Genomic DNA, 14070 nt, shown 5'->3' with positions numbered 1-14070 from the left:
ACAGCTGGCACCGACCCCACAGATCTAGGAGAGTTTTCCTTCATGCCGCTTCTCCCCTTCCCGCCAGACTCTGCCAAGAAAAGCCAAGGGAAGTTAGTCAGAATTTGCTGGGAGTGGGAAGGAGGGGCAGCTGGGTCTCCTGGGCTGGGGTTTTCTGACCACTGCCCCCATCCCCGCCCCTGCCACCAGCCCTGGAAGCAGGAAGTATCTCCCCCATCTGATCTGAGATCTGGGAAATTCTCAAACCCCCCCCTCCCCTTGTCTTCCAGCTGAGACCCAACCACGCCCCAGCCCTAGCTGGCCTAGAACAGTCTTGCTGCCGCTGGAGCTGGAGCCTATGGCGCTCAGGCCCCTGGTGTCCTGTGGGGCCAGAGCGGGGCCAAGGGGCCTCTGCTGAGTTTCCAAGGCTGCTCTGAGGGCTTCTGGGGGCGGAGAGAAAAGTCCAGCCACCACAGCCGCAGACAAAGCGGACCTGAGATTACCGTGGTCAGGGCTCAGCCTGGTGCCACAACAAGGGGGTGTCCCCAAAGGCCACCTAAGCCACTATCCGGCTCCCAGTCACTGAGACCCAACCTCATGCCACTACCACCAGCCACAGATGGTACAGTAAGGCCGGGGTTTCCGCCTGTGACTTCCTGCACAGCCTCAGCCTCTCTCCCTCACACCCCCAAGGTGCTGGACACCACAGCCCTGTGGTGGAGATTGCTCTGCTCCCTGCCAGGGCTCTCGGCAACAGCCCCCACCCCAGCCAAGGAGCTGGGGGAGAGCAGAGAGCCTTTGTACAGATTTACCTGATACTGACACTCTATTTCCGGTCCCCCCTCATCTCCCCTGGGAAGGTGTCAGCAGGAAAGAGTGAATTCAGAGAAGGCAGGTATAATGGGGTGGGGTGGAGGGGCGGAGACAGGGAGAGCTGATGACAACCGTGATGTGTTATCACCTACTGCCCTCTTCCTGGGGTCGCTCAGCTCACGGGTGGGCTCTGCCGCTGCTCTTGCTCCCTCTCCCGGGAGCTCTCACCCACGCTTTACAGATGACGAGCCCAGCGACAAAGGGTTAGACAACATGCCCAAGACTGCAGTTGGGAAGCAGCCAGACCGTGTGGGGGGTCTGAACTGAACCCTGATCCTTTGAAGCCATGCTCCGTGCCCCCCTACCAGATCAAGCTTCTGATACGACTTCCCCCTTGGGCCAGGGATCTTGGGGTGAGCCTAGCACTAAGGCAGGCACCAAATAGGACTTCCATTGCACCCAAATGCTGTCAGTTCTCATCAGAACGCTACATTTAAAAGGCACGTGGGGGAAAGGCATACCTGGAAAATGCATTGTTGTTTTTTTCCCTGGGCCATGCAGGGCCCACCTCCACGAGGACAGAAAAGAGCTATGGCCACTCACTCCTACAGGAGAGTCACCCCCCTGGGTGACCATCAGGAGCTGCTCCTGTCCTTTGGGAAGCTGGAAGGGTCCCGGGGAGGCCAGCTAGTTTCTGTTGCTCTCCATACACTCCCCATCTGCATACAGGGGCCTGGGGCGCACAGCTGATGACAAGTACAGAAGTTTCCAGGATGGAAATGTCACAGCTGTCTCCCTCCATCACTCCCCACCTCCTCTCCCAGGAAGCCAAATCCCCATGATGTCCTGGAAACCAGTAATGGCTGGAGCAGCTGTGGCCTACTGGTGTCACATTCCTGGGAGACACTCACTTCAGGTCCCGGGGCCGTGTGGCCTCTCACTTCCCAAGAGCCGGAGGCCCTTTCCCTGCATCGTTTACCCAGTGTCTGTTCATTGACCACCTGTCACCTGCCACCTGCTACACTAGGATAGAGCTGAGGACAAGGGAGGCTCGGTTCCCTACCACTGAGTGGAACAGAGGGTACGATGGGTAAGCAGAAGGCGGGTCTCAGACTCAGGGTGCCTCAGCTCCCCAGTTAGACCCCCAGGCCTGTGGGATCAGGGAAGGCCTGTGAGGAGTGGACCCGGAAGCCGAGGCCTGAGTAGGAGTTTGGTAGGAGTAGGAGGAGGGCGAGGGAGCCGTGTGGGTGAACCCGGGGACCAGGACAGCCAGCAGGCTTAATGAGAACCAAAGAAAAGCTTCTGCAGGAGCCCTGGCAGTGAGGCGCGCAGGGGGCAAGGAGTGGGAGAGGGGCGTGGTGGTCTGGCCCTGCCCTGGCTCCTCCCCAGCACTGAGTGCCCCCGACATGTTCACGTGTTCGCTTGTTCCAGTCCATGTCCCAGCACCAGCATGGGGGCTCCATGGGGACAGGTCCCTGTTGTCACTGCCGTCACCTAGGACAGTGCCTGGCACACTGCAGGAGCTTGCCACATACCCAGTGAGTGAATGAATGAATGAGTGACCCATGCGGGCCCCATTTGTATGCAACAGAGGATCAGACCTTCTGTTCTTACTTCTAGGTGACAAACACAAGACATCCATTTTGGAAGGGGGTGTTGATCTTGCCTTTTGCCTTTGGGATTTATGCTACGTAGTAGGAGGGGACAAAAGAGGAGGAACACGATTCGTCTGAAAGAGGGAAACATATAAGGTGTCCTGGGCTGTGTGCCCACCATGAGGCCCCTCCAGTTCAGAGAAGTTAAAGCATCCCGCCTGTCACCTTCCCAGCGCAGGCGGAAGGCCAGGCTCGGCGAGGCCAAGTCCTACAGCAGCTCAGCCACTACGTCAGAGGAAACAGGAAAAAACTTCCAAGAACACAGCATCATCTCCACTGTCGCAGAGCTTAAGTTCTACCACAGGAGGCTGCGCGATGGGCCTCACAATTGGTGATGTAGTAACACAGAAGTGCAGGGAGGTGGGGGGTGTGTGGGGTGGGGTGGATCAGGGCTCCAGGGGTTCAGCGAAGCCTCTAGAAAGGAGAGACATCAGCTGAGATGAGGAAGATGAGTAGAAGCTGCAGGGGATGAAGGTGGGGGACAGGAAGAGATCCCACAACCCAAGTGAGAGGGAGGGAAGGGCCCAGAAAAATCAGGAATGGCTTGAGGGCACCTGAAAAAGCAGTGGGGACACTTCACGGGCAGTTGGGACAAGCAGGTGCAGATGGAATGAAGTATTGCGGGACACAGGAAGCTCTGTCCAGGGGCCTGTCTGTGACCTTCACTCTTGGGGCCTCAGGCCTTATCCCCAAAACGAAGCAAACGAAGTGGCTCTGGAGAGGTCGGTGGGCAAGACCAACCCAGGGCGTTTGTCCGGCACCTCCCTGTGGCACTTGCAGGCAGAGCAGCCACCAAGATCCTGTGGAGGTGGCCGTGTCCCCACTTCAGCCAACTGTTCCAGGTGGCCCCAAGGAGGGGCAAGCAGGGGTGCGCAGAGCCCAAAATCAGTCCACAAAAGACCAGAGGTCTTAGGCTTAAGGCCTGTTAAGTCTCATTAATTCTAAGATGTGAATTCTTTCACATTTTTTAAATCCTCACCTGAGGACATATTCATTGATTTTAGAGAGGAAGAGAAATACCAATGTGAGAAACAAACACGGATTGGTTGCCTCCTGTGTGCACCGAGTGGGGATTGAACGCGTAACCTGGGAATGTGCCCAGGTCCAGAATGGAGCCCACAAACTTCCGGTGCACGGGACGGCACTCCAACCAACTGAAGCACCCGGCCGGGGCGCCTCACGCGTTTCAGTGTCTGAAGTCAGCCGTGCTCTTGGCCCGCAGGGGTGTCAGGGTCTGCACCCTCCCGGCGGCACACACGTCTTCCAGTCACCGGCAGCAGAGGGTGGGTGAAGTGCACCCCAGAGACCTTGGGCTGTGGCTTCCTGCACATGGAACTGACTAAAAGCAGAAAGGCCAGAAACCCGCTAACTTCTCAGAACTGTCCTTCCAGAGAAAGCACAGCGCCTGGTGGTTTAATGGAGTCTGGACTTTTATGGGAAAGAGACACTTTCATCTTGTTCTGCATCACCTGAACTTAAAAACTAACCTCAGCTGTGTAAGTTTTGTCATTTTTGTCTGACAGGCTTCCAGATTCTGTTTGCCTTCTGGCCAAAGAATTACTTACAAATTTTTATCAGGAATTCTAATTTTGTTAGAATTCCTAACAAAACCACTTACTCACACAGGCTCTCTGATTTAAAATTACATCTGGGACAAGGCCTTATTCAAAAAGGGGCTTAAGCAGACATCCCTCCAAAGACGACATGGGAGTAGTCTAGAAGCACACGAAGATGCCCAACATCACTAACCAGCGGGGAAATGCAAACCAAAACAGCAACGAGACCCACCCGCACCAAGACGGCTGTTCTCAAGCCAGCAGGTGTGTCAGCGAGGACATGGAGACACTGGGACACCTTGGCATCGCTGGTGGGAATGTCAAATGGGACAGCTGCTGTGTTCAGCAGGTCCTCGAACGATGTCGTTTCATTCATAATGTGGAGATGCCATGGGAACTTACCTGGTCCGTCCGCATCAACTAGCCTGTGGTAAAATTGGTTTCGTTCTACTTGTTTCACTTAAAGTTGCAGAACCTAACTCAGACATTAAGTGAGGACTTACAGAACAGGGTTCCTCAAAAAAATTCAACACAATTACCATATGATCCAGCAATTCTGCTTCTGGTTATCTAACCCGAAGAACCAAAAGCAGGGGCTCCAATGGACACGTGTCCACCCACATTCATGCAGCATCGTTCCCAACAACAAGAAGGTGGAAGCCACCCAAGTGTCCGCCATGGATGGATGAACAAAATGTGGTAGATCCACACAACAAAATATTCAGCCTTAAAAAAGAAATTGACACCTTACAACATGAACAAACCTGGAGGACATCGTGCCAAATGAAATAAGCCAGTCACCAAAAAAAGATACCTTCTGCAAGACTGCACTCACATGAGGTCCCTAGAGTCAAGTTCATAGACAGAAATTAGTGCGGTGGCTGCCAGGGGCAGAGGGGGGAGCTGTTTGATGGCTATGAAGTTCCAGGGTTTTTTAAAAAAAGATTTTGTTTAGTTTTAGAGAGAGGGGAAGGGAGGGAAACTTAGGGAGAGAAACATAGATCAGTTGCCTCTCACATGCCCCCACTGGGAGACCTGGCCCGCAACCCAGGCATGTGCCCTGACTGGGAATTGAACCAACTACGCTTTGGCTCACAGGCCAGCACTCAGTCCACCAAGCCACACCAGCCGGGGCTGAAGTTCCAGTTTTGCAAGATGAAAATACTTCTGGAGATGGCTGGTGGTGATAACTCTACAACAATGTAGATGCCCTTAACGACACTGAACTACATGTATAAAAATGAGAAATTTCACACAAAAATAAGTTTTTGTAAGTTCCACGTGGAAAAGACTTTGTTTCTTCATGTGCTGGAAGCAAGCAGCAAACCATGACCTGCTGGTGAACCTGCCCATAGACATGTAGTCTGGAGCACACAGGCATTTGAACTTGAGCGCCTTGGGAGGGGACATGTGCTCACCAGGTGGCCCTGAGCCCCACCACTCTGTCACCTTCCCTGCCTGGCTACTGGGGCATCTGAGGCTGGAACCCCAGAGAGTGAGATCTTAGGCAAGAATGTGTAGTGTCTCTTACGTGGCCAGTGGCCTCTGCTGCCGTGGGCCCGGACTCCGCATGGACAGGGCTGGTGGAAGTCAGCTAACAGGATAGGGAGGACAGTAACGCTCACCAAAAATCCCAGGAACCCCTTCCACACCCCAACCCCACGCTGTCAGGTGGGGCCCAGGTGACCAGCTCTGGCCAATGAACCATAAGCAGAAGTGACCTGTTTGTCATAAGAAACAACAGACAATATCCCTTAGGGTGGAGCCTTCACTGGCCTCAGTCCATAAGAGACAATGTCAAGAGCAGAGGCCCCGTGTGATCCATGACGGGAAGGTAGTATAAGCAAGTCAGCAAGAAATAAGGCTTCACGTTGAACCACTGGCACCTGAAGGTCCGTTAGCCACTGTAGCATAACCTCGCTTATCCTGATACACGTGCTGTGCGCAATGGGAAGAAAAAGGGTTTCACAAGCTCTGGGTGGGAACCATGGAGACCGCAGCCCTAGATCCACCCCTCTAGGCTGAGAAACCTCAGAGAACACCAACAAGCTTTCTCTGGGCTTCAGTTCCCCTTTTATCTTAGAAAAATAGGATTTCTTATCTTTCAACCTATGGAGGGAAAGACAGGGGCTGCTGCTTAATCTAGAAGGGAGATCTGGGCTCTCTGCCAACCTTGCCTCCAACTTACCTGGTACTTCTAGGGTTGGGCTTGAGCGGGAGGAGGAGCCAGGTGGCCCAGGGACTTCAAGGGAGCCCCTCTAGAAATGGACCCCCGTGTCGGGGAGCACTCGCTCACTCCCCACTGTCACGACTTCAGCCTCCTCTAGAGGGAACAGCCAGAGACCCAGAGACCCTTGCTGAGATGGCTTTTAACACTGACCTTGACCTCAGCTTGCTTAAGAACCAACCCCCCACCACAGCCCCGGGGAAGCCATCTACCCAGAAGTCAGAAGCTGCACAAAAACCCACACTCAGGGCACTGGACCCATCCCACCTACCACAGGTCATCAGAAGTGTCTCTCCCCCAGTGAGGGGATGCAAGGCCACGGCCAGGGCACCTCCTGGACCCTACAAGTGTCAACGGGACAGACACAGCACATGTGGGAACCTGGAGCTGCAGACAACACTGAGCTTTATTTCCAAAAGTGTCACAGAATTGCCCTTACACTTCCCACCCGAGTACCCGCTTCTGAACCTGGGAAGGAGACCCACCTGCCCAACCTAGGAGGGTGAGGCCAAGGCCACCTCCAGCTGAGGCCAGGTGGGGCTCCCAGCACGGGCACACCGGTAGAAGGGAGAGGCTAGAAGTGATAGCAGGGGCAGTCTTCCTCCAAGCGGCCAGTTCTCAGGGCTTCAGCCAGGGGGCACAGGGCCCAGGCATCTAGGGCTCTGACCAGATCAGAGTGGAGGGCGGAACTCGCAGTGGCAAGGCCTGGATGGTGAATGAGGTGGTGTCAGAGGAGGCCACATTGTGGGCAGGTCACCCTCATCCCAGCCTCATCCCCTTCTTGTTCTCAGAGTCAGCGTCCTACTCTGGTGGGTCGGGGCAGCCAATGGGGACTGCTGGAGCCTGGAAGAGTGCCTCGGGGTCAGGGCGAGGAGAAGGGAATAGGCCTCTGTGGGGAGACACCCCAATCCTGCCCTGGGACCCTGCTGTCCCCTGCATCTGTCCCCCCAGGGCACCCCAAACTATACCGGGTGGTGAGGGTCCACTGACAGCTTCTGGCGCTGAGCCTCGGAGGCAACGCAGGACCAGAGATCCAGGCTCTTGAGGGCTGAGCTGCTCTCGGATTTTGGGGGGAGAATGTCCCAGCCCAGCAGACAGTGCTATGGAGAGTGAAGGGTTCAGGCGCCTAGCATGGGGCATGGCTCTCCCCAGTCACAGTGTTCCCTGCAGAGCAAGGCTCCCCCAGGACAGGGGCCTGTGTCTACCCACTGGGGCCCCCTTTCACAACCCTGCTGACCCAGGCACTGGCCTGAGCAGAGACGGGCAGAGGGAAGGCCACGGACCCTCATGGACTGTTTCCTGTGTGTAGGCCTCTGCCCCGTTCCCGACAGGTATTGGTCCCCTGAACTGTTCCATCTCCCCACACAGACCCGAGGGCAGTATCTTGTGCCCATTTCAGACAAGCAAACTGACTTCCTTTGGCATCCTTTCTCCTTCCCCTAGGCCCAGCTCCCCCAGCCTCAACTGGGAGTGACTGGGGTGCGTACTGACCCGTCCTACCCAGGAGACACAAAGGACATTATGGGAGGCACTATGGAAGCATGAAGATCTAGGTTCAAATCCCAGCTCTTCCACTGGGCTGACCTTGGACAAGTCACCTCCCCTCTGCCTCAGTGTCCTCGTCTGTAAAACGGGACAGCAGTGAAGCCTACACTGGCTGCGTTGGGGCCCTCTGGGGCGACCCTTCCAGGGACTGCGCACAAAGCACATAGGACCTTGATAAATGGGGCTGACTTATGCCAACACGTGGGCAGACACTTCTCCTGGACACCAGGGAGTGGGTGGGGTGTCCCCCTCCCCAGGGCACACGCAGAGCAGAGGTCACAGAAGCAGCCTGGCCTGAACTCTGGAAACTCAAGTGCTCATCCTGCTTGAGCTCGGCCTCACTGTGAGGCCTTGGCTCAGTCCCTGGTCCTCTCTGGCCTCAGGCTCCATCTGGGGGCCTGGGCCAGACAGGGGCAGCCCCACACCCGTCCCCGCCCAGGCCCCCCAGAGCTGCTCACCCCGGGCAGGGCCAGTGAGTCGCAGGCATCAAGGCTCTTCCGCCGGTGGATGCGGTACCGGTGCGGGGGGTCCAGGATGGACAGTGGGACGCTCACCCTGGGCATGGAGGCAGTGGGGGCAGAGCCACAGCCCCAGGCCCACCCTCCCCTCCCGCAAACTGATGGACCCAAGCCGACTCCCTCCTCAGCTCCTGCTGCCCTCATAGCTGCTCCCAGGTGTCCTGCCTGCTCTGGCCACTCACCTGACCCGCGCTGGGTCCGATAAGGTCTCAGGGTTCTGCTGGTCCCGTGCTGTCCTGCACAGACGGCAGGGGGTGCCAGGATCCCAAGGCACCAGGAACAGGCGCCGGCTGACACGGTAACAGTACACACCTGCGAAGCCCATGAGAAGCAACAGCGCCCTCAGCCGGGGAAGCTAGGTCCCGGGACCCCTTGCTGCCCCCAACCACATGGGTCCACCAAGCCCTGCACTCTCCCCCGCCACCACTCACAGGTGTGCACACACAAGGCATGCACATGGGCTTGTGCTCACAAACAAAACACAGAACACGCACTTCTACTCAAGCATGACACACACGACACGTGCACATACCCACACACCAGCTGGCACCTTCATATGTGGAAATGTCACATGTGCAGATGCAAAGCACAGATGGCTTTCATCACATTCGTGAACACGTGTACACGTGCCTGTTTGTAATGACACACACACAGGGTACACACACACATATGTTCACACTAACACCCTCTACACACAGGTGCATGCGCACAGTACACGCTGCACATGCATACCTACAGCAAAGACTGTGTGCTCACATGACTAAGGCGGGACCCCCCACACAGGCCACACATGTGCAGAGAAGAGGGTGTGGGAGTGGGGGGCACATGGGAAACCAGGCAGCTGGGAAAGAAACGAAGGCTGCAGGGAGGTGGGGTGACACAGGGCCGACCCTAACCCCCACCTCCCTCCCTCTCAGGGCCTGGCCCGCCCTGCCTCCCCAGCACCCCAGCTGCCTCCCCAGGCCCCCGAAACCTCAGCAAGGGTCTATGCTCACATTCGTGGTCTTCCTCGGCAGCAGCGCTCTCCCACAGGCCCAGGAGCTCGACACTGCAGAGCGAAAGCAGTGAGCTGGCTGGCGACAGGGCCCCGGAGCTGCCCGCCCACTACCTACCAGCCCCTACTCACTTGGGGTCACTGTGAATGCACTCCCTCCTATTGGCTTCTCTGAACTCCTGCAGCCTCGAGAAGAAGTCCTCGGGCTCGTCGCTGATGGGCGAGGTGTTGTCCAGAGACCCTGATGTAGGCAAAGCACAGGGAGCTGCTGCACAGCTGGGTGCCAAGGCTGAGAAGACACTCAGTGCCGGCACTGCGTCACCTGCTTTGCCCCCACCGTGCCTCATAAACCTGAGGGACTCTCCACTCGCTGACACTGCTGGTTTCGTTTCAGGGTCTGTCTACCCTGACGCATGTCCGACTGTCCAGGCAAAAAGTGTTTGCAGAACCCTCGCTATGGGCCAGTGTTGGGGAAAGAGCAGTGAACCAGACAAAGCCCCTGTGCTTATGAGCTTATGTACTAATCCAGTGGCCACAAACTAATCACCAAGGAAACAGTGATACAACACTGGATGATGACACCTTCCAGGAAGTAGAAGACAGCAGACCCAGGAACCCAGCTTGGTAGCACAACAGCGCCAGGAGAGGCCTCTCTGAGGGGGCGAGTCCTAGGCAGAGGCCTGAAAGGAGGGAGGTAGCCACGCAGACATCCCAGGCAGAAGGCAGAACAAGCGCAAAGTCCCTGGAGCAGAAGTGTCTTTGAGGAACAGCCAAGAAGTAAGAGTGGTTGGAGGGGAGTGAGGGACGAGAAGGGAGATGAGACTGGGAAACCAGAGGAGGACTTGGGGACAAGCAGAGATGCATTCAGATCGGCCATGTATTTTTACAGAAGTCCCCCTCTGGCCGCTGTAAGGTGAGGGGAGGCAGGGGCACCGGTTAGGAGGCGACTATCAGCACCTGGGAGAGTAGTCGGACACTAGAAGTGTGTGGAAGACAGGGCTAGCAGGCTGTGCTAACGGACTGCAAGAGCAGGGTGTAAAAAGGAGAGATGGAATCAAGGTGTACCCCAAGGGTATGTTCTGACCAATTACCAGGTGTCTAGAGATTCCCCTCACAAAGCAGGAGAGACCGCAAGTGGGGAGAAAATCACGAACTTGACTTTGGACATGAAAGTATCTAAGACCCCTACTGTACCACGCCAGATAGACAGCCAGGTATACAAGTCTGGGGTTCAGAGGAGCGGGGTCGGCCAGAGGCAGAAACGGGAATCAGACGAGCACTCATTGGGTACTGTCTCTGTGCCAGTCACTGTGCCAGGCGCAGACAGAGGAGACAGGTGCAGAAGGTGCTCAGCAAGGAGGGCGGGCCAGTAGACACACTGTAGCACGGGGGTGCGGGCTCAGGCAGGGGTGCTGGCCAGCCTGGGCTTCCACTCCCCACTCCCGGGCCAGGTGTGTGCATGGAGTGGGCCGCACCTGCAATCCAGTCGTAGCCCAGGTAGGGTCTGAGGCGCCAGCTCTTCTCAGGCACTGGAGACTCCTTGTTGAAGGTCACTCTTGGCTGATGAGGCAAAGAGGGAAGGGTTAGGCCAGCAGGCCCAGCCCCAGTGAGGCCCCAGACTGGGGGAAGGAAAGGGGCCATGTCTTAACTTACACACTGACATGGGCCCCAGGGCTCAGATGAGGGCTAGAGAGATGAAAGACAAAGCTTTCCACCCGACCTCATGCATGACTTTGAGTAAGTGTGGCCTCTGAGTCTTGGCCTTCCCATCTGTATAATGGCTCATCGCCTTCTTCCCAAAGTTCAGTCTGAGACACTAACAACCGCTGCTTACCCAGCACTCAGGCGGAGCTGGACACACCCCACGGTACCTCCCGGACAGCCTCTCACCTTGCAAGGGAGGCTGCCCGTGGGTGCGTCTGCCAGACAGGGGAACTGCGCTTCAAGGAAGCAGCGCCCATCAACGGATGCCCCGCCCTCCCGGGTTACCTTGGGCAGCTTGCTTTGTTGATCCAAGATGGACCGCGAGCCCTGAGCCTCCAGCCCTGCTGAACGCTCTGGGTCATTTGAGTCCGAGGTGGCCCCTAACGGTGCCAAGCAGGGCCTCAGTGGGCTCAGGGACTCCTGGTGTTGGCACTTGGAAGGTGGGAGAGAGATCACCCCCGAGCTGGCCCCGCCAGAAGAGGACATATTGCAGGGGTCACGTTGGCTGGCATCCTGTGGGCAGGAGGCTCTCTGGGCCATTGAGGATCTCTCTTGGGATGATGGCATCTCTGAACTGTAGCTGCTGCTGGAGTCCTGGCTTGACTAGAACAAAGAGACCAGGTCACCAGCTGCCCACCCAGCTAGTATACATTAGGCATAAAGGCCTGGGTCCTCGTGCCTGCTCCAGCCTCTGCATCCCTTCCCTCACTGGACCTCAGTTTTCTCATCAGCAATAAATGGGCATGCTGTGCAAGATGACCCAGAAACCTGGATTCTGGCTGGAAGGTTAGCAGCTCCCATTGTCCCCTGGGAGCTCCCAAGGCGGACACCTACCTCTGCGGCTGCCTTGGCCACTGACCGCTGCATAGCATCCTGCCCAACCCACAGCTGCCTCAGGAGCTCCAGGTTGAGCTGCCGCAGCTGTGCCAAGTCCTTGGTCTCCTCCATCCCAGGTGTAATGTCTGGCTTCCCACAGCAGATGTTGCTGACTCCCGGGCTGTCGAGTGCCCCCGGGGCTGAGTTCCAGGCCCACCTCTGCTACCTGAAGTCAAAACAGCATGACACAGGGCTCAGGAGGCTCCCCTGTGAAGCCAGAGGTCTGGGTTCGAATCCCGCGGACTCTGATACTCCCTAACTGAGCAGCCTCAACAAGTTAGTTAACAATCCTTGTCTCAGTTTCCTTATCTGCCAAACAGAGATGGTAACAGTATCTACTTCATAAGGATTAAACAAGAGCAGGCGTGTTAAATCTCAGTACAACTCCTGGCACACAATGAGCACGTAGCACGTGCCTATTATTACCAGTCTGGCCAGGGTGTGCGTCCTTGTGTGCCAAAAGAGAGTGGTCCCCCCTTAACAACCTAAACTAAGAAACCAGACCAGTTTAAGTTACAGAAAATTAGGGCAATTCTACAAATGTAAAGTATTATAACTTGTGAATCTAATGCAAACGAGGCTTCTGGAGGGACTCTTTCCTCTCTCCTGCCCACCCTTCCTGCTTCCCTTTCCTTTTACAAATAAAGAAACCAAAGTTCTGAGAAGTTAAGAAATTTGCTGCACGTCACACAGCCAGCTAAGTGGCAAAGCCAGGACTTGAACCCATATCTACCTTCAGGGTCCATGGTCACACCAGCCTGTCCCTGGAAAGCTGCCTCCTCCCACTTCCAGTCTTTGCCCGAGAACCCCCCAGGGATCCAGGGATCCAGGCTCCGGGATCCACAGATAACCCCGGAAGGAGTTTCTGCAGGCTAGGGGGCAGGCTTCCCACTCCCCTCAGATCCCCAAGCTCCGACTCCCCCGACTGGAAAGTCTCCCTCAACACTCACTCTCCCTTTTGAACCCTGGGTCTACTCTCGGAAACCCTTCCCCTGCCTTCCCACCCACACTCCACACCTGTGGACCTCCCACACTGGGGTTGAGGGACTCCTCAGCGCCTGGCTGCAGGAGCCAAAGCAGTGAGAGGCCGTTCGTCCACTGGACACCCCACCCTTCAGGCACGCCCCTCGGGGAAGGAGGGACGAGAATACAAGCCAGTACCGACGACTGGGGGGTGCGGGGGCGCTGTTGTATGCAAGCGGGTCAAACAGCCAGATCCCCCTCGTCTGACCCGAGACTCTGGGCCTTACCAAGGGTCTCCGGTTCCGCACGGGGTTAAAAGAGAACGTCTTGCAAGGCCCTCCACCGGCCAGGCCCAGCTCTGGAAAGCTAAAAGCTGCGCAAAAGCACCGGGAAGGCAACGTGAGAAAAAGAGCCTGGGGCTGCAAAAGCCAAAGAGGCCGGCCTGCGGACGCAGGGGCGGGACCCCGGAGAAAGGGAGACACAGTCCACTTAGCACCCCGAGTAAAATCCATCTTTCCCAATGCGGCCCCCGAACCCTACGCGGGGACACACGCGGGGTCTCCCGCCGAGCCCCCACCCCACCCCAGCCCACCCCCTACCCCAGGCCCCGCCACTCCAGCACTTACAGCACAGAAGACCCCAAACCTCGCCCGGCCGCCGCTGGTGCAATCTGGTCTTGCGTCCGGCCCACCTCACGTAACGACAGCCGGGGGCGGGGCCAAATCTGGCTGCCCTGATTGGTCAGATGAAGAGACGCACGTGAGAACGTTACTCTACGTTCAGACGCGGCAGTTTCAACCTTGGGGCGAGACTGACAGCGTTATTCAACAGCTGATTGGTCAACTTCCGAGGTCAATTATTTTTCGGAAAGAGGCGAGCTCTGATTGGTCAGGACGGAGCCGAGAGCTAGGCCTGGTTTGAAGAAGGCAGTTTCAGAGTCTGTACCTGAAGCTGCTCAAAACAGTGGGGTGCAGGGGCTGGGTAACCTGGGCGAGTGGGGTAGGCGGCGACTGGCGACCCATCCTTTCATACTTCAAGTACTTATTGTACCTACTTTGTGCCAAGAGACACTGTACTAGGCACTGGGAGGCAGGTTAAAATTACGAGGAGTCTACACTTTGAGGAGGGAGAGGCAAGGTGAGATGTGAATAGTCTGTAAAATACGGGTAAATTTATAGGGAGTGCCTACCATGCGCCAGGTAACTTCCGTATGCCAGTGCACGCCAGCCTCATAAATGTG

General features: G+C 56.5%; 1 protein-coding gene across 3 annotated transcripts; it reads right to left on the bottom strand.

Moving 5' to 3' along the window:
- Positions 1 to 6618: 6618 nt before the first annotated feature.
- On the bottom strand, positions 6619 to 13547 carry MIIP (migration and invasion inhibitory protein). 3 transcript variants are annotated; one of them, XM_045190975.2, is made up of 11 exons: positions 13457 to 13540; positions 13118 to 13203; positions 11826 to 12033; positions 11178 to 11594; positions 10763 to 10847; positions 9420 to 9528; positions 9289 to 9341; positions 8476 to 8605; positions 8234 to 8330; positions 7199 to 7330; positions 6619 to 6935 (listed from the first exon to the last, which is right to left on the bottom strand). In XM_045190975.2, the coding sequence occupies exons 3-11, from the start codon at positions 11937 to 11939 to the stop codon at positions 6885 to 6887; spliced, it is 1188 nt and encodes a 395-aa protein (XP_045046910.2). In that variant the 5' UTR covers positions 11940 to 12033; positions 13118 to 13203; positions 13457 to 13540; the 3' UTR covers positions 6619 to 6884. The 3 variants fall into 3 exon arrangements, with proteins under 3 accessions (XP_045046910.2, XP_024410470.2, XP_045046911.2); XM_024554702.3 differs by having other exon boundaries at positions 11277 to 11594; XM_045190976.2 differs by lacking the exon at positions 13118 to 13203 and having other exon boundaries at positions 13457 to 13547.
- Positions 13548 to 14070: the final 523 nt, after the last annotated feature.

The sequence above is a fragment of the Desmodus rotundus genome, chromosome 3, assembly GCF_022682495.2.
Source record: "Desmodus rotundus isolate HL8 chromosome 3, HLdesRot8A.1, whole genome shotgun sequence".
Classification (NCBI taxonomy): domain Eukaryota; kingdom Metazoa; phylum Chordata; class Mammalia; order Chiroptera; family Phyllostomidae; genus Desmodus; species Desmodus rotundus.
Note: the sequence above shows the minus strand (reverse complement) of the source record. Positions and strands in the feature narration are given on the sequence as shown.